The sequence below is a fragment of the Cervus canadensis genome, chromosome 9 (genome assembly GCF_019320065.1).
Source record: "Cervus canadensis isolate Bull #8, Minnesota chromosome 9, ASM1932006v1, whole genome shotgun sequence".
Lineage (NCBI taxonomy): Eukaryota > Metazoa > Chordata > Mammalia > Artiodactyla > Cervidae > Cervus > Cervus canadensis.
This window is the reverse complement of record NC_057394.1, coordinates 60,887,950-60,909,103: the sequence shown is the minus strand read 5'-3', so window position 1 is coordinate 60,909,103 and position 21,154 is coordinate 60,887,950. Positions and strand designations below refer to the sequence as shown.

Sequence of the window (21,154 nt, the reverse complement as noted above, 5' to 3'; positions counted from 1 at the left end):
CAGGGACCATACTATCAGAACCCGAAAATTTCATTTTTAATCTGATATTAATGTTCCAATCAGAAATTAAAGGTGATGTACAAGTATCCATGCATAATATATTAAAATCCCTAGCTATCTACATGCTCTGAGGAAAGAGTCTAACAACTATATATCATACCTCATCTGTTCAGTGAGGGTGGGTTGCCTAAGGTATCTCTAAGACAGTCCCCAAATCTAAAATTTTATGGTTCTAAGACAATGATTCCAATTTTATTATTTTGTTTCTTGCTAGTGATCCCATTTTCTGAGAAGTTTTGTCTATAGAGAAAATTGCATTTACTTAATAACTTTCTTTTTATCTTTATTAATAAATGACATCTATAATGACTAATTAGTGCTTCTGAATCTCAGAAGATAACTCATGTTGACTTACTGGACTGACAAAATTTCAAAGTCAAAGAAATATTGATGTTGTGTTGAACTACATTAGTTAACCTACTTATTAGCTATGCTGATGAAATACAGCTTTTTCATCAGCATTTTCAACATTTAAAAATAGTTTAAAATAGCTTAAGTGACTGAGAATTACTATCTTATGAAACAAATATAGCCATAAAAAACAGGAGGTTTATTTAAAAAATGTTCTGCCTTAATACTGTATCATTCAATAATTAAATGGCACTAACAAGAGAAGGAAATTCTTTATTTTATCTGGGTGGTGGTCAGAAGAAATGTGTTGTGTTTTTTTCTAAGCACTCAGTTGTACCTTTATGGTTTGAGCACTTCATTGTGTATGGGTCATGCCTCAATAACACAATTTTTTAAAAGCAGGGAGAAATATTATAGATTTTCCATGTTTTAGAGACATAAAACCTAAAGGCAATATGTGCCTTGTTAGGATTTTGATTTGAATGAATCAACTGTTCAAAAAAAAAGAACTTCAAGAAAATTAAAGAAATGGAATATAAGTTGAATAATTATTATTAATTTTATTAGAGTTTTAAAAAATTATTGGATATACAAACTGAAACTGGAATAAAATGATTTCCAGGATTTGCTTAGATACACCGGCAAGAGAAAGTGGGGAGTAGAAAACAAAACATTGACAAAATATTGAAGCTGAGTGATAGGTATGGTAGAAAATCATTATACTAATGTCTCAATTTTTTTCTATGTCTGTAAAAGTCTGTAACAAAAAATCAAAGTAGGGACCTTCCCTGGCGGTCCAGCAGCTAAGACTCTGCACTTCCATTGCAGCAGGTGCAGGTTTGATCCCTGGTTGGGGAACTAAGATTCTGCATGCCACTTGGTAAGGCCAAAAGAAAAAAAACACACTCAAAAATATACTATACTGATATAAAAATATGCTATATTGGTCCTGTATTACTGGCATAGTAAAAACATACTATACTGGTACTATTACTATATTACTGATGCAAAGTTATTGCATATAGTCCCATCTTTTCTCTCTTGAACCTCATTATGGCAAATGCCCTTGAATTTTAATCTGCAATTGCAAAGGTCAGGCACCTGGGCAGGTCTGGGAGCCCGGACAAGTGACAAGAGGGGACCAAGACAGGAACAGAGTCTGCTTAAAGGCAAATGAGCCAGTCAGGGAGGAATCCAAAGCTAAGCTAACAGTAGAGGCTAGACAGGAAGCCAGGTCAAGGTCAAAGAAAAAATGTGAAATGCAGTTGGGTAAAACATGAGGTGATGACACCACAATTTAATACAGCACTCTGTACTTCATAAGTTCTATATTTATTTCGTTCCTCAAGTTAATTCCCCTAACAGTTCCATGAGGGAGGAAGGACAGGCATTCTTTCCATTCTTACACTTGATAAAATAGACATGGGTCACAAAGCCAGCAAATGGCCGGATCTCATCTAGGACCTCAGACTGACAGCACAGCGCTGGGACTTACGTCAGTGGTTTTCAAGCTGTTTTTCAGAAATATTTCAAGGGATTCCACCAAGGCTAGATTAAAATTTAATTCAGAAATATAGATCATAATTTTAAAAATGTTCTCAAATCATTAAGCATGTAAGAGAACAATACTACGTTAGCTTTTAATTTTGAATTCACTACTTTTTGTGCAAGTCTTAGGCTATATTCAACGCAGTTACCAGCTATTTCTGTATTTTATGTTGTACATAAATTTCCTTACATAGTTGTAAGGAAATTGTCCTCAATTAATAAATAAAAATGGCATTCTTACAATTACATAACCAACATAAAATACAGATAACTGGAAACTGCATTGAATATAAACTAAAACTGTCACCTGTAACCTTATTGCTTATTTTTTCTCATAAATAACCAATAACTTAATACTATCCAGTGTATTAATGTCAACAAAACAGAATTTTAGTTTTTAAATATTGAGATTCTGCATAAAATTTTATTTAAAAAATGTTATGTCAATTATAAAGAAATAAAATAAAAAATATATAAAATGTAAAGGAGGCAGTAACCAAACACATCAAATACACAAAGTTCAATATTAAAGCTCTGCTAACATCCAAACTAAGAAAGGTGGCCAAATACAATATTTACTTAACTATATAAAAGAATAACTCTGCAACTTTTTATACCTTTAAAAAGGTCCCATTTCATTCATGTTTTCTAACAATATCCTTTAAAATGTCCTGTAAAGAAGCATTTGACTCATAGGGCCAGAGTGCAAATGCAAATAGCTTCCTTATAGAAGTAACTTAAGAAATACCTAAGGAAATAACTTTAGTGTATGGATTTGGCCCAAGATGAAAAAGGCCATAGGAAGTGTTAAGGCCTGGGACAAAGTTGAGATTTGTACATTTCACCATAAAGCAATACAGCTAATTAGAAAACACCCAACCGAGGCCTCAAACGCAAAAACCCAGTAGCAGCACTGTCTGTCAAACAAAGAGCTCTGGAGCCCACCGATCTGGGCAACCAGTGTGTTCCCTTGTCTTACACGGCTCAACTCTCTTCCTACTGCTCGGTCACATCTCCCCTTCCTGGGGCTTACAGCATCAAAAGCGACTGTCAGTACATTCGTACTTTTGTCACAAGCAAATTTGTTTGTAATGATTTATCTTGTCTTTCCTTGATTTATTGGCTAATTAAGTATGTAACATACTAAATTGTATGTCTTTTTTTCTCCACCACTTTCCCATCACCTTTCTTTACTTCCTCTTTCTCACTTCTTTCTGTGTATCAGTAATATTTCCTTGCTAAACCAGAATCCTAAAGCATGTTTTTACTTTCACTTATCGGTTGAAAATTTGAGTGGGTTTCACCCCGTCCTCCAGCTGATTTTCCATTTCTTATGACAGCAGTAGACGATGCTTCACACCAAAATCCTAAATTCTACCCAGGCAACAATTAACAAAACATAATAAAATCAAGTAGTTTGGGGGTCCACGTATGGCATCAACAACTAAAATCTGATAACTTTGAATTCAAATATAATTACAAAATTTAACCAAGCTGAGAAATGTCATTTTGAAAAATCTCATTGCTATTTTCCTTTTTCTGATGTAAACGATCCCTAAATAGTAGTGTTTATGGAAATAATGAATTATAGTAAGATGTGTTTTCCACATCATAATTGATCATAAATGTTTGTTTAAATAAGAAAGATAAAATGCTTTCCTCTCATTTTCGCCATATAACTATTTCATGACTTGAACGCCACAACTCACTTGGTAGAAGATATGACCACTGCATGTTCATCAGAATTGAGGATTTTTGTAAGATGAGCTGCAACTGAGTCTTCATAAATTGTCATCTGGAAAAAATAAAAAACCTACCCTGTATTACTGTTGCTGGTATTCATACAACTCTGTTATTAGTGCTTCAAAAATGGGATCATCTTGACGCATGTGACACACGGCAATGGCTATAATGAAATATAAATGACTTTAATGAAATAAATAATACATCTATGAGAGACATTATACAAAATATATAAGTATTTCCTTTCTCTGAAAGGTTCTTAGTTTCTGGATTCTTTAATTCATATTCTCAGAGAAACTCAGAAAATCCATTTAAAGTTTTGTAGGAAGTTTCATTCAAAATCTTTTACACTAAAAATAGCCTTCTTCTATGTAGTCACAGCTGTACCCTATACTCAGTGACTACACATGTGATAAAAGTAAATTGTCCAGCTTTATTTTATATTCTAGGAGATAGACACCTCTGAAGTAAGAAGAGCAAGATAATCTCCTCCTTTTGTCCCTCTGGAGAGAAAATTTATAACATTAAAAAATTCTATGAAGAAAAAAGATTGGTTCCTATAAAACCTTTACGTTTATATTGGATAAAATATTCTTATAAACACAAACAGAAATGCTGCTGGAAATAAAGTAGAAAATATATTCATCTTTAACAGTGATTATTAAATATTAGTAATTAGGGCTTCTCAGGTGGCACTAGTGATAAAGAACCTGCCCGCCAATGCAGGAGACAGAAGAGACACAGATTCAGTCCCTGGGTCGGGATGATCCCCTGGAGGAGGGCATGGCAACCCACTCCAGTGTTCTTGCCTGGAGAATCCCATGGACTGAGGAGCCTGGAGGGCCACAGTCCATGGAGTCACAAGGAGCCGGATGTGACTGAAGTGATTTAGCACACATGTACCTCTGGGTGGCAGGACTATAAATAAAATTTTTCTTTTCTTTGTTAGGTGTTTTTGTATTTTCGTAATTTTTTAGAAGCAGTTTTTGCTATTTCTATATCAGGGAAAAAATTTAAATACAATTAGTTTCTTTAAGGAATAAAGCCCATGTTTCTAGATATTATTCCCTTCCTTAGTTTTGACAAGATCATAATTTTCTTAATGCAAAACAAAGATTTCAACTGTAAAATAAACAGATGAATTTTCCTAGAGGGAAAAAATAAGCTATCATAGATCAAATGGTCTTAGTAAGTCAGAGAATAATCCTTTGAAAATTACGTTATTTTTAAAATCTCCAGTGCTTTGAGGTTTAATCAGAATGTAGAGTCTTTAAGAACGTCTAAAAACTAGTTATTAACGGTGTGGAGCAGGGATGGAATGAAGGGCACTGTCTTCCTTTGTTTTATCTTGATCAACAGGCTTAACCTAGAGAAGCGTAACCTAGGGAGGTTATTCTGATACGCCCTCAACACAGAGGGCAAAGCAGCAAGAGAGAAAGTCTACAATATTCTGGCAACAAGTATTGGTGTGCTTGGAGGTTATTTAAGGGAGCTGGGTGAGCACCTAATAATCAAACAGGTGCTCATGGCTGAAGCAGGAGATGAGTGAAAGCTGACAGGAGCCAGGCATCAGCTGGCTTCCCAAGAGCCCTGCTGCAAAGAGTAAACCAGCAGGCAGGAAGAATAGTCAGGGAGAATTCTCTTGGGGTGTGAGCAAGGGAATCTGCATGTGCAAAGCTTTCCACACCTCATCACCTCCTTCAATCCTCCCAACATGGCACCTCCCCAACAGATGAGGTCCATGAAGATGAGACCCACGAAGGTGAGTGATGTGGCTGAATTCACACAGCCAAGGAGGGTGTCGGAGAAGGGCCCTAACTGAGACGGGAAGGATTCTTTCCTCTAGAGGGGAGGAGTAGAGGCAGTCAGTGAGACCAAACCCCAAATAAGAACAATTACAATTAAGTGAACATGCTACCATATCTTATACATGTTTTTTTTATCGTTCAAGATACTCAACTCTGTTTTCAAATGATAAACAGGTAAAGAGTTAAAGTCTTACATAAAATTCTTCAGACGCCTCTGGAGGTTCGGGAAGTAGAGAAGCTTTTGGCGGCAATTTGAGTTCATAGGTCATAATACTCCACCTGAAGGGAGAAGAATATCTGGTCTAAAATTCCTTTAAAATTTAATAGATTTTGGTCTCACCTCACATCCACACATGCTCGTGCTAAGTCGCTTCAGTCTTGTCTGACTCTTTTGCGACCCCATGGACTGTAGCCAAACAGGCTCCTCTGTCCATGGGATTCTCCAGGCAAGAGTACTAGAGTGGGTTGCCATTTCCTCCTTCAGGGGATCTTCCTGACCCAGGGATCGAACCCAGGTCTCCTGCATTGCAGGTAGATTCTTAACCGTCCGAGCCACCAGGGAAGCCCCTCACAAACACGTGCACACACATTCATGAACATGTTTACCATGTCTGAAATAACCAAACATGGGAAGAGATGGACTTCTTGTAATCTCATAAAACTCTGGTTCATAATTCATGATTTCCCTATCTTATCAAATCTCGGATCGGAGACTCTCAAACATTTGAAGGCCAAGGCCCACAGTAAGAAATGTACATATGTAACAAGACCGCCCCTCTTCACTAAGTGCAAAGCATTATGATTTTTCTGTTCTTTTCTGTTTTACCTTTTAAATAATCTCACTGCAATTTCGAATTAGATTATAAAAGTTACTAATGGGTCACAACCCCAAATTCTAAAATAATGTCCAAGATTAAATAAATGCACAGTACCTATGAAAAATAAATCATTCTGCAAGTAACAGTCTTACCAAGTCAGCTTATACAGACATGAAATGGAAATTAACTAAATAGTCCTTACATTAAGAAAGTAAGTGCAGAATGGAGAGGAAAATATTAATAGAAATAATGCTTAACTGAAGCAAATTCATTTCAATTAGCTATAAATATTAATTTCAAACCAAACACTGAATCATTTGCTGTTAGACATAAGCAATCAACTCCAGATAAATCCAGTCATCTATCTAAAATAATTTCAACACTTGAGAAGAACAATTGGGTATAGATATTATTATTGTCAGTAACAAGATGTGAAATAAAGATTTTTCAAAGACACAAAGCGTAGTAAGAGCAGTACTGCAAATTATGAAATTTTAAGAAAAGCAAATCACAGTGACAGAACCTAGAGGAAAATCCCAAGATTAGCATAAGTATGTAAACAGAACCTAGTGTATCAATCAGACTAATAAGTTTGCATCAAAATTCAAATTCTGAGAGAATTCCCTGAAAGACATAGGTTATCTGTTAGGGTGTGTAAACTAAATAGATGTGTATAACTACTACTGAACTCTTGATATGAATATATTATAAATATATGCCTGTTGCTGGTTTAGTCACTAAGTTGTGTCTGACTCTTCGAGACCCCATGGACGGCAGTGTGCCAGGCTCCTCTGTCCATGGGACTTTCCCAGAAAGAATACTGGAGTGGGCTGCCGTTTCCTTCTTGACCCAGAAATCAAACCGCCATCTCCTGTATTGCAGGCAGATTCTTTACTGCTGAGTCAGCATGGAAGCCCTCATTACAAATATACATATTTGAGCATAAAAAGTCTTTCTTTCCTTCATTCATCCATGCAACAGGTATGTACTGAACATCTCACACTGACAGTATTCAAGGGTCTGGTAATACAAAAGTGAATATAACTTCTCCAATAAAGCGTATATTCTGGTGCAGAAAACAGATGTAATAAAAGCAATGAATAAAATAATAAAACTTTGTAAAACATCAAGAAGGGAAAATCACAACTGAAAACAAGGAAGGCAAGTTCCGTATACCTAGAAATACTTCTCTGGTCAAAGGGTGGTTAAAGAATTGGGAAAGAAATCCACCCAGGTGTCCTTGCACCTTCCACCTATACCTCTTCCCTTTATTGGCAAATGACTGGAGTTGAAGAAACAGGAGAAAGTCTCAGCACGAGCCAGGAAGGGATGCTTACTGGTACCTACTAGGCAGAGCTGGAGGCAGAAAGTAAGAACCAATTTGGTGGTGATTGTGTGCATTAAGGGCTTCCCAAAGAACCTGCCCGCCAATGCAGGAGACAAAAGAGATGTGCATTCAATCCTTGGGTTGGGAAGATCCCCTGGAAGAGGGCATGGTAACCCACTCCAGTATTCTTGCCTGGAGAATTCCATGGACAGAGGAGCCTGGTGGGCTGCAGTCCTTGGGTTCGCAAAGAGTCAGACACGACTGACGTGACTTAGCATGCATGCATGTGCATTAAAGAGTGAGTACAGTCTTGAACAAAGGCCCTTGGAAAGAGTCTGTATTTTGGTGTAGACAATCACTTCAACCACTTATCAGTGATTTGACCTTGAAAACATAAAAAATCTCCTGAGTCTTTTAACCTGTAAGATAGAGACGATAGTATTATCCATCTCTTAAATGTATAGTGAGGATTAAACAAGATGATACTCTCTCAAGAAAAGCAACTAGATATGCCAGGCAGCCAAAAATATTAGTCATTCTTACACCCACTGTCTCCAGAAGACTCAGCATTCATCTTTGTGAAATAGTCATAATAATGTTTTTCTTAGCCAGTGTTGTTTGAGGACTAAATAAGTTAATATATAAGAAAAAGCATATAAGATGTGGAATATTATTAAACATCAGTTTTCCACTTGTACTGAACAAAGGTCCATATAGTCAAAGCTATGGTTTTTCCAGTAGTCATGTACGGATGTGAGAGTTGAACCATAAAAAAGGCTGAGTGCCAAAGAATGGATGCTTTCAAATTGTGGTGCTGGAAAAGACTCTTGAGAGTCCCTTGGACTGCAAGGAGATCAAAGCAGTCAACCCTAAAGAAAATCACCCCTGAATATTCTTGGAAGGACTGATGCTGAAGCTGAAGCTCTAATACTCTGGCCACCTGATGTAAAGAGCCGACTCACTGGAAAAGACCCTAATGCTGAGAAAGATTGAAGGCAGGAGGAGAAAGGGGTGACAGAGGATGAGATGGTTGGATGGCATCACTGACTCAATAGACATGAGTTTGAGCAAACTCTGAGAGACGGTGAAGGACAGGGAAGCCTGGTGTGCTGTGGCCCATGGTGGCAAAGAACTGGACACCTTAGCAACTGAACAACAATAGTCAGCTTAAGATATCTTGTTATCCTGTGGCCTTCTGACTGACTGAAGGGGTGACAGAGGATGAGACGGTTGGATGGTATTACCAACTCAATGAACATGACTTTGAGCAAATTCTAGGAGATAGTGATGGACAGGGAAGCCTGGCGTGCTGCAGTTCATCGTGTTGGACACGACTTATCAACTGAACAACAACAACAATTCTTAAATTAGTAAAGAAAGCACAGGAACAAAACTGTCTTATGTTTCTAACCATAGTCCTAGCTCTTTAAATCCCCTTTGTGTTTTTTTTTTTCGCTTGTTTTTTTTTGGTGGGGCGGGGGGGGGTTGGGGGCTTCCCTTGTGGCTCAGCTGGTAAAGAATCCACCTGCAATGCAGGAGACTTGGGTTCAATCCCTGTGGGAAGATCCCCTGGAGAAGGGAAAGGCTACCCACTCCAGGATTCTGGCCTGGAGAATTCCATGGACTGTATAGTCCATGGGGTCACAAAGAGTCAGACACAACTGAGAGTCTCACTTACACTTTTTTTTTTTGCAGGTCTGTATTAAGGAATTTTACTGCAGAGGTGTTGTTTCTCTGCTAACCACCTGGAGAAGTTAATTTTTATAACATACAAGGGAAAAGCACATACCTAGTGCAGAGGAAATGCCTCACAGTATTTCCGAGGTTGTAGGGAGAGTGGTATTTAAATTTACAACAAAAAGCCATTTAAAATACCTTGTGGGGTTTGGTAAGCGTTGAATTGGGCAGTCTTCTGGGAAACCACCTCCAGACTCTTTTAAAGACTGCGGACTGAGCCCACTTTATGCTCCCAAACTACCAGTGGATCCCGCTCATGACTGGTTTGGGATTAACACAGATAAATGCTCACCAATCTAGCTTTCTTTTTAAATATCCTGTCAGCAGAAGAATCAGCCATTGCAACATTACCTTATGACAGGCAAGGTTACCATTAATTAGGTTACAGCTTATTTCAGAGTAATCACATTTTGGACTGGCAGCTCCCTGATGAGATTTTGTTATTTTCAGGAAGAGTTCCCCAGATGGCTAATCCTATCAGAGTTGTTTTGATTCATGCTAGCTCAAGTTTATAATGAGATTTTGACATTTGTGTTCCAGTGATGATGGAGGTTACTGCTTACTGAGTCCTGGTTGCTCCTTATGCGCCTGCGCTCAGTCATGTCTGACTCTTTGCAACCCTGTAGACTGTAGCCTACCAGGCTCCTCTGTCCATGGCATTCTCTAGGCAAGAATAATGGAGTGCGCTGCCATTTCCTTCTCCAGGGGGGCTTCCTGATGCAGTAATTGAACCCACATCTCCTACACTGGCAGATGGATTCTTTATCACTGAGTCACTACGGAAGCCCAGTTGCTCCCTATATGTCAATTCTAAACACCTCCTCCATAATACTCAGGTCACACAGACTGGGATTTTTTTCTTTTTACATGTGGGGTATTTAGAGGGCGATCAGTTAAGAGATGCAATCCAGAACACCATAAAAACAGTGATGGTTCCTCCATGTGAAGCTGTTTTCCTAGCATTTTCCTGTCCCTGGGAAAGGATTATATTTTTTAGTATTTTGTTGGTTCAATTTCTTATTAACATGTATAATTAAGAAGATATACTATCTAAAGTTTGTATGTTTTCTTTGGTTCTCATGAAACCAGAAGATGAAACGGCCATACCTAGTATATTCATCAAAAGACCCCCACAAATTAACTATTTAAGCTTTCTGACCCAAACAGCAGTTAAAAGTAATTAGTATCAACATGAGCTTTCCAAATGGTTCAGTGGTAAAGAATCTGCCTGCCAATGCAGGAGATGTGGTTTCAATCCCTGGGTTGGGAAGATCCCCTGGAGAAGGCAGTAGAAACCTACTCCACTATTCTTCCCTGGAAAAACCTCATGGACAGAGGAGACTAGTGGGCTATAGTCCATGGGTAGGACTGTACTTTGTGGACAGTAGGACAGGACTGAATGACTAAACAACAGTAAGTATTAATGTAGCCATCTATCTTTAAAATAATGGGTTCATTAAACTAGTTTTCTCATTAAAAAAAAAATTCATTCATTCACTCAAAAAACAAAGAGTGTCTGATCTGTGTCAGGCTCTGTTCTAGACCACAAGGGTAGAACCCCTTCATGGGCTTACTGTCAGTACAATTCTAATAATCAAAAAGAGGGTATCAGTATGCTGCTTTCAATCTAGTTTTAGAAGAGGATTTGTTATTACCTGTCCAACATTTTGGTACTGGCTCGTTCCAGCTTCTCAAGTATCTGAGGAAGTTGGGTGTCGTCATCATAGGAGCCTCCCCAGCCGAGAACGCGGGCAAGGTCGTTTCCCGTGCCCAGAGGCAGTACTCCCAGCTGACACTGAAAAACAGCCCCAAAGCAGACCTCAGACAAGTCGAGAGAGAGGGCCTCCGACATTTCTGCACTTCACTGGTCAGCAGGATAGGGTACATTCATGTTAACTAGCAACGAAAAGAATGATGACCACTTGCCTGTTTGTTCAAGTTGAGCTTATCAATTTCTGACAAAACCCAACCTACACTTCCATCTCCTCCACAAACAAGAATCCGGAAATTGTCAAACTTCTGGAATAATCTTAAACTGAAAGTAAGAAGTATTTTATTTTAGGATAAGTGAATAAAAATCACTTTCTCCAATTCTTTTGTCATTCTGTTGTTACTTATTGGTACTCATGTTCAGATTAAATATAAGAACTCTTACAGGTGAATCATACTATAAAAATTAATTTGAGTGCAATGCTGAACTCACGAAAATGTCTTAATCATAAAGAGGAAAGAGGATTATAAGCAGAAATGGAGACAAAATTAGGAAGAAAGGGGAGTGAGAAATGCGAAAACAAAAAAGAAGCAGAACCCAAGAAAGATTATTAAAGGTTAAGTGATAGGTGATGGTAAAAGTAGTGACTTTTTCTTTCTATCACAAGGATATATTATTTCCATGAGTAGCATATTAAACCCAGGGTTGAGAATCCAGGGCACTGATGCTCTTGAGTGGCCTGGGGGCGATTCCTAGAGATCCACCCAACATCACTGTTATACCCCCACCATACTGCCAGTAGTTTTTTTACTTCCTCTTTTCCTTTTCTCAGGTCAATCTTTTTACTTCTGCCTTCCTTCATCAAATTTTGACACATCTCACCTTCTGAATGTACCTTTGTACACCTCAAGTATTGTGGAAAATCGAAAAAATATGGAGACAATCTCAAGAAATTTCACAAAAGGAGTTCCTTGGAATTTTAGAGGATGAGTAGAAAAAATGTGAAAAAATAAGATATTGGAGCCATGAAGGATTATAAAACAGATATGCTGGAAAGAGAGACAAAGCTAATTAGCAATGGGAGAGACAGAGGTGATGAGAGAAGCTAGATGAGAAAGAGCCAGGACCCATGCAGCGGGAAGGAAGGGAGACACAGTACATAAGGAAGGACTTGGGTTCAAATGAAGATCGATACCCACGGAACCAGAAGGGCCTGAGATAGCAAGAAAAAGGCAATGGAAACAAGAAGGAAGACCCCGAAAGGACAAAAGTGAAAAGGGGCACAAAGAGAGACTGAGAAGAGAAACAGAGAAGACGGGAGAGTGCTGAATCACAAAACACAAAAGGCCTTTTCAGGAACTGGTGTCTAAAACCTTCATTTCTACTTCTGTGTTACAGTGGAATTCAAGAGAAAAGCCAAGTTGGCATAGGTAAATCATAAAGAGATTGTACGCCCCTGGTTCAGATGACTCAATATCACCTCTTCAACAAATATCATATATATATATACTAATATATAGATAGATACTAAAAATGTATCCAAAGTGCCTCAAGGCATATTTTCCGTCACTGAAACACTTATTTTATTCCCCCAGATTTTAAATTATATGACATTCCAGGAAGTTTGAAATGGACAGTTAACAAAAGTACTTTCTGTCATTTATGGGAACCAAGTCTGAAATCCTTAAGAACTTATTTCTGAGAGCCACAAGAGTATCTGTGTTTCGGTTAAATAACTGATTATTTGTACTGTTTACAGTTCAATACTAGCCTCTCATGCAAATCATTTTCTGAAGTTATTTTTTTTGTATTTCTCCATTTACACAAGTTGGTCTACTTCTGCAGAGCTAAGCAAACAGAACTGTTTGATGTAGGACATATTCTAAAACATTTTCTAAACAAATTTTAGAACTTTGGGCACATAAGGAAGTTACATAAATATCAAAAAGGTTGTGTTAAAATTTATAATTAGAACGTTAAAAAAAGGGAAGTGTGAGAAGATCAACCCAGAGGCGTCTAGATGAATCTACAATTTTCATGAACCGAAAAACCAAATGTATTTCACACTTAGTGCTACATTTCATTCAAGGAAGATTTGTCAGTAATCAATTACCCCAAATGAGGACCGCCATTCATCAAATCAAACACCTGAGCTGGATTTAGTAACTGTTTAAATCGACGAAGAAACTTTACTCCCTGATTATCTCCACTCTTAGAATTGACAAAAACCAATAAAGGACTAACACAGAATGAAAACGTTGCTCTACAGAAACCTGTGGGGGAGAAAAACAAAAACGCAATGTAAGATCAATATGTACCGCTTTCTCTTAACAAAACTTTAGAAGAAAAACAAGAAATTCATACTTCAGAGCCCCCATATGCAGACAGGTTTATTACTTACATATTAAGAACACAGAACTTACCTTTTAAAATATGAGCTATAATGAAAAATCATACAAAAGATGGTGAAAGTATTAAGCACAGATAATTTGAGATCTACCACTTGCCCTAACGACACTTAATTATTAAGAGAGACCAATCATAGTCTACAAATTCACAGTTGTTAAAGGGTCATGCTAATTTTCAGTATTATAAAATATTTAACACCTCCCGTGTTAAGGTCTCAAAGTATTTTTAAATTTTATAATAAATAACAGAACTTTGATATATTGGGGCTTAGGGGGAGGTTGTTAACAGCACAGGTTAAAAAAAATCATATCTTGTGCAGCTTCTAGTAGCTATGATATCTATTGGCATATTTCTATAAAAAGTTTGAAAAGCATAAGGCACTTTATTGATGCAAAACATTAATAATAGTTTATGGAAAAAGCCTTATGTAATACAGTTTGTTTACAAAGAAGTGATAAGTATGCTATCCCCAAACCAGTGTTATAAATGGGTTCTTCCACATGTACAATTAAGTTGTAAAATATTAACATTTAAAAAAGTGAATGAATGTATGGGAATATAAATTCCTACAACGAAACGATAGGAAAACAGGTTTCAAAAAGAGCTTTGCTAATGGGCAGTTTCAATTACAGAAGGGAAAAATGCTTATAAAAAATTAATTTGTTCAGGTTGCATTTTCTTACGGAATAATGATCTTATTTGATTTGCAGAAATGCAAAATCTATAAATCTTCTACACTGTAATTTCACCACTGTGTTAATAGTTATGTTAAACCTTAATTTTAAAATGTTCTTGTATAAATTAAATGTACTGTTCTGCAACTGAAATGGAATTATTATATAAAAACTGACCAGAATAACCAACTACAATGTTATTTATACTAGGAAAATAGTGTACATATCAACATTTGATAAACCAGGAATACACATACTTCTACTACTGACACTTACCATCAGAATCAGTGCTGTTTAGTGCAATTGGAGGTATGACAGATACTTTACATTGGCCAAGTGGACATACAGGATGATATAAATCTTTACAGGCAGTGTGTACCTAGAAGCAAAGAAATAAACCTTCAGGAATCACTAACATACACCCACGTTTCGTTATGGTACAAACTATGTCTAAGGAACTGAAAAATGAAGATCAAGTGCATCTTCAAATGTTCAGGAATTCATAAATTATTTTAATGCCACAGTGTTTATACTTCTAAGGAATGGACTAATCATTTTAGAGATAGGAATTTGATTTGGTCTGTGCAGTCTGTTTCCATGGGTGACTCAGGCAAGTTGTATGTAGTCAGCAAATGCCTGGTGAAAGCAAGGAGAAAGGAAGAGATAGAGGAAGGAGGTCAGAGGAAGGAAGAAGGAAGAAGAGAAGAGAGGAAGGGAGGGAAGAAGGGATGAAGAAGGGAAGCAAAATGGTATGCGTCCAAGCATCACTGTCCATAGGAAAAACTGATGACATTGTACAAAATTCGTACAGAATATAATGAAAATAAATACAGTCTGCAAGGCGTCTGCAGGGACCCTGCAACTTTCTATTCACACCCTTTTTATAACACCGTCATGCTAGTACAGTTATAAGGACATCTGTGCCTACCGTCTCAGCTAGACTGCAGGCTCAGAAAGGAAAAGAAAAAGGTCTTACTATCGCCCACTCATCTTGAGAAGTGATCCACATCACCGGCACTCAGCGGATGTCTTAATTCCGTAGCAAAAAAAGATGCAAGGTCACTCAAGCAGGGCAAACAAATAATGTAGGACCTAGGCAATTTAGAATAATTTATGTACCTACCTAGAGAGCCTTTAAATGCTTTATCAGTAAAAGCAGGCACTTCATAAAGCACTTATTTAATGTGGTTTTATTTCATTAGTCCTTTTAGAAAACTGGCATATCAGTTAAACACATATTTATCAAAACTTTTGAGAAAATAATTGAAATTTAATAGTGATTTTTGTTCTGCTGACGACCTGATACAGGACAGTTTCCTAATATGGTTTATAATAATTAATCCATATGGATTTTAGAAAAATGAGAATGCACAGTTTTAAAAGAAAACTGTTTGAGAATCATGAAGTAAAACAGAAAAATTATAACAATGTTAAAAGAAACAAGCAGAAATAAAATTATATCTTCACTATTTTTATGAAAAAGGTAAAACTATGTCCACAAACTAGACAACAGCTGGCAAACTTAGGAGCTGATTCATTAAGGTTGTGGAAATACGGCTTGGTTTGGTTTTGAACCAAGTGACTATGTTTAGATACTAGATATTTTGCTGTTAGAAACTCATAATTTAAAGGCAAAATAATATCATAACAGATCAATGATAGTGTATGTGATGTACAAGATTAAGAGGGATGGAAAAGGTGGCAACAGAGGATGAGATGGTTGGATGGCATCACCGACTCAGACACAACTGCGCGACTGAATAATAGCAAGCTTTCCTGTTTGGTTACCCTAAGTTTATCTCCTATGTCTGCAGGATAAATTAGGAGTTTGGGATTAACATATACACACTACTGTATGTAAAATAGATAACCAACCAAGAACCTACTGTACAGTACAGGGAACTCGACTCAATATTTTCTAATAGCTATAAGGGAAAGAATCTGAAAATAAATATATATAAATACGTATATATTTACTTATGTATAACTGAATCTCTGTGCAGCGCGCCTGAAACTAACACCCCACTGTAAATCAAGCATACTTCAACTAAAAAAAGATAATAGCTGACTAAAGATAAGTAGAGCGCTAGATATTGCATGTAAAGACAACTTTTATAAAACCTTTCTAAAACGAATCATCACACAGATGATCTCCTTTCTTTTCAAAAAGTTATAAAAAGAGCAGCTGCAGTTTCAGAAGTAGAGAAATAGACTTCAGCAAATGCAGACTAATAAAAGCGGTGGTAGAGGTATACATCAGCAGTTATCCCCCCAAAATAGAAATCTTAGGTGGGATGGAATCTTGACTTAAAATCTGGTTTGAATGGCACAAGGATGTTTTCAGGGTTAGGCTTGCTCAAAAACTCCAAAAAGAAAGAGATTATCTAATATAATCTGTATATTATATTAAATGGGACAAAAAAATAAAAAGTAACATCTACTTTTTATAAATAAAAGAGCTAATTGATGAAGGAAAACAAAATCATGGCGATCAGGAGAATCATGTTTGATTCAAAGACGAAAAAGGAACACAAGATAACCTATCAGTCCTGACTAAAAATAAGTCATGGGAGTTATTTTTCCTCCATGGCCCATGGAATCAATTTCATTGATTACAAAATCAAGACATCATACGCAGACCTCTTGCATTCACTGACCTTCAAATCAACAGTATTTTTAAAATTTTTATTAACACTATTTTTTATTTAATTTTAATTTTTTGGCCACATCATGAAAAGATTTTAGTTCCTGGACCAGGGATTGAACTCTCACCTCTTCAGTGGAAGTATAGACTCTTAACCACTGAACCACCATGGAAGTCCCTTCAACATACTTACTGAGAGCAATGGTTTCCCATCTTTTTTTGTTGGGGGGAGGGGGTGACTTCCAAGACTCAAAACATGACCAAATAACTCAGCCTCAATGCAAGGCAATCAGCACCCTAGTGGGACAGCATCGCCCAGTGCTCAGGTGGGCACACACTGCCTCCTCGCCCCGCCGTCTTTTGGCCCCACGTCACCCTCTGAGGGCCGTGAGGTCACCCTGAGTTCCTGCTCGGACCACCCTCCTGCAGCATGGAGGCCCAGTCCTCACGCAGTCTGTCAGAGGTGGGAGAATTCCTTGCCGTGGGCTCCATGCTACACTATATCTGCTTCCCACCACTTGCTTGCATGTGCAAAGAAGATTTTAAATATTTACTCATTTCTAAAACATAAATGCATACAACTTAAATTGTATCAGTGCAGAGCCTACTGAATTTGGCTTCTGTCAAGAGAAAACACATGAGGTTGTAGCAAACCCACACCTTGCTTGTCAGTCAAAATCTGGTGGCTTTCTGTCAGCAACAGGTGTTAAAACGGGCTGAAAATAGCAAACCACTAGATGCGGCTGAAGCTTGATGAAAAACAATAAGACTGTGGGAAAGAGGTCCTCAGATAAAAGAAATATATAACAAGAATAGGTGTCATAAACAGGGCACGTGCAGAAGTACCCAGAGTGGAAGGAATACACTTTGAAAAAGGTGCACCTTAAAATGGGCTTCCCTGGTAGCTCAGCTGGTAAAGAAATGCAGGAGAATGCCTGCAATGCAAGAGACCACCTACAATGTAGGAGACGTGGGTTCAATCCCCAGGTCAGGAAGATCCCTGGAGGAGGGAATGGCAGCCCACTCCAGTATTCTTGCCTGGGAAATCCCATGGACAGAGGAGCCTGGCGGGCTACAGTCCATGGGGTCACAAGAGTCAGACACGATTAAGCGACTAAACCACCACCACCAAAATGGGTGCATATACTTACTACCAGGCTGCGCTCTGCCATAAATTCTTAGCTTTGTCTCTAAATCACATAGATGAAGATACAGGAAGAAACATTTCTTTTAATGGAAAATATTTATAAAACTCTCACCATCGTTCTACACCAAAGGCATCTCCAATCTTGAAGACGGAGAACACTGCCACACGTTTTGTCGCAGACAGCACACTTGGCGCTCACGGGCAAGTTACCCTCGAGCCACTGGTGAGGCATAGCCACCTACACAGCAGGAAGAAAGGGCAGTCAAGTTAAAGACCACAGAGGACATCATTCTTAGCCCACAGAAGAGATACAGTGATTTCTTACTCTATGGAATCAGCAACATGTGTCATTCCTGGCATGCGTTCCTTTCCCCCACTTCCAATGAGCATCTATTATGCCCAAGCACTATAGGGATACAAAAATAAGACTAAACCCCTACCCTGCAGGATTTGTATTCTCACTGAGCACAGAGAGGGATTATCATAAAGTCACCAGGAAGGGGTATCAGAGATTTGCATGCAAGGGAGATAAGGTTTTGAACGTGGGGGGAGCAGGCCCCAAAGTCTGAGGAGTGAATGTCTGAGTATACAGCTGAGCTGAGCCTTAAAGAGTACCTTAGTCAGCCAGATAAGGGTCTACAACATCAGCCCAGCCCAACAACCCCTCCTAAGCCCTTACACACCAATCCCCTTAAAATTTAAGAGCTGAAAGAAGCTACAAAGGATTGAATTGAAAATAAAAAGTCACAATCTACCCAAACTTTCCATCTAATCCTAACAATCAACACTTCCTCTTAACTTCCTGTTGTAATTTAACTAATTAGATGGCTCCCACTTAATTTCCATGGGAGCAGAGAATAAAGGAGTGGGGGGACCTGGGAGAGAGCAGAGATGGAAGGAGCTCACCCCATCCTCGTTCTCGATGATGTCCTTCCCGATGGAGGCCAGGGTCGTCCACTTGCAGTTGTTTGTTGCCCTCACTGCACACCGTTTGTGAGCCTTGAATTTACACACTAAAATAAAAAGCCAACCATTGCTAAGTGAATATGTACTTTTGGACCAACAATGAAAGGAAATCACAGCATGAAATTTCAAAGGAGTGGGGGGCATGAGTAGAAGAAAGACAATATTTTTAAAAGTTTCTTACTCTTCAATAACAGTCGATATTCTAAAAGGCAAATATGATAATGTGCTTATGAAGCATTTTGATCAAGCTACAGACTGCTACTTAGAGAGATTTCACTTACTCCTAAGAGAAGGAGGGAAACAAATACTAAAAGAATTAATTATGGAGAAAGGAGACGACGCGCGCGCGTGCGCACACACACACAAATAAGAAGATAAAATTCAGTAATACAGGAGTTCTGGTAACATCCAATTTCTAAGTCTGGGCGCTAATTACATAAAAGCATTTAATTTGTGAAAATTCAACAAACTATGTACCCTTCTGATATTTTCTTTTTTCTGTTCGTATATTACACTTAAATAAAAAGTTTGAAAATATAAGAGAAATAAAGAACAAGATAATTCAGGGGAATTTGAAAGTCCAAGTACGTCAAGAAAATATCCAGGCATCATGGGAAATACATCGACGAGGGTCACAAAGATGGCACTATCTTTTAAAAGTGTCCTGTTGGGACTTCCCTGATGGTCCAGTGGCCAAGACTCTGTGCTCCCAATGCAGGGTCCCCAGGTTCGATCCCTGATCAAGGAACTAGATCCCACAGGTCACAACTAAGACCAGTACAGCCAAATAAATATTTTTTAAAAGGTATCTTGTTGGAAGTGAGTAAGTAAAAAAGAGAAAAACAAGTATTGTATACTAACGCAAAAATATGGAATCTTGAAAGATGGTACTGATGAAATAATCTGTAGGCAGCTATGGAGACACAGACATAAAGAACAGACTTATGTACATGGGGCAGGGGGTAAGGAGAGGGTGGGATGCAAGGAGACAGTAGCACGGAACATACAGTACCACGTGCAAAAGAGACAGTCATTGGGAATTTGCCATGTGACTCAGTGAACTCAAACCAGAACTCGGTAACAACTGAGAGGGGTGGGATGGGGAGGGAGGTGGGGGGGAGGTTCGAGGGAGGTGACTCAGGTAAATCTACGGCTGATTCATACTGATGTTCGGCAGAAACCAATATAATACTGTAAAGCATTTGCGTGTGTGTTAGTCACTCAGTCGCGTCCGACTCTTTGCGACCCCATGGACTGCAGGCTTCTCTATCCATGGAATTCTCCAGGCAAGAATACTGGAGTGGGTTGCCATTCCCTTCTCTAGAGGAACTTCCCAACCCAGAGATTGAACCTGGTCTCCTGAATCACAAGTAAATTCTTTACCATTTGATCTACAGGGAAGTCCTATATCCTTCAGTTGAAAACAAATAATGTTTTTTTAAAAAAGATTTTAAAAGTATCCTGTTGGGATGACTACATGATAATGCAGAAGAAAGGAATAATGAAGTGACACTCCCACTACATGCATCACTAAAGCTCCCCAGCCATATTATCATAAAGATACCTACAGAAGAGAAATAAGAGGAAACAGCAAGACAGAAGCAACACATACATGAAAAAAATAAGTAAGCCACAAGTTATTTGAAAAATTAAACCTTGCTTATGAAAATCAGAACTTGACTACTACTAAGCTTATCCATCCCTGTAAGGACACAAGTTGTTGTTCATTAGTTGCTCAGTCCTGTTGGACTCTTTGCGACCCCGTGGACTGTAGCCCACCAGGCTCCTCTGTCCACGGGATTCTCCAGGCAAGAATACTGGGGTGGGTTGCCATGTCCTCCTCCAGAGGATCTTCCCGACCCAGGGATGGAACCCGTGTCTCCTGCACCACAGGTAGACTCTTTACCATTGAGCCACCAGGGAAGCCCACCAAGGACACGCGTTAACATACACTGAGCCAATCACTAATGAATATTGACGTTATAAAGGGTCTCTGACTTTTCAGAGAAATATTTAAAAGTAGAGATCATTTTGGTAGAAACATAATAAGGGATCTGCTGCAAATTCAAAATGAAAAGGTGACTCCTTTTAGCATGGTTTTTGAATGTCTACCGGTAAACCATTAACAAATTTGAAATAACAGGTTATGCGCCCTTCTCTTTAAATTGTCTTAATTTAATATAACATGAAAACAAACAGGTCAAGTAAAAT

At 38.2% G+C, this 21,154-nt stretch overlaps 1 protein-coding gene across 8 annotated transcripts in view; it reads right to left on the bottom strand.

Annotated features, from left to right (window-relative positions):
• Positions 1-21,154, bottom strand: part of DGKH (diacylglycerol kinase eta) — a 216,703-nt gene that overhangs the window by 68,130 nt on the left and 127,419 nt on the right. For all 8 annotated transcript variants that reach the window (XM_043478236.1, XM_043478239.1, XM_043478232.1 and 5 more), the window contains 8 exons: positions 18,884-18,990; positions 18,090-18,215; positions 14,463-14,565; positions 13,217-13,376; positions 11,319-11,427; positions 11,048-11,187; positions 5,705-5,789; positions 3,669-3,754 (listed from right to left, as the gene is read on the bottom strand). In XM_043478236.1, the coding sequence (XP_043334171.1) occupies positions 3,669-3,754; positions 5,705-5,789; positions 11,048-11,187; positions 11,319-11,427; positions 13,217-13,376; positions 14,463-14,565; positions 18,090-18,215; positions 18,884-18,990 (916 nt within the window). The remainder of the gene's footprint in view (positions 1-3,668; positions 3,755-5,704; positions 5,790-11,047; positions 11,188-11,318; positions 11,428-13,216; positions 13,377-14,462; positions 14,566-18,089; positions 18,216-18,883; positions 18,991-21,154) is intronic.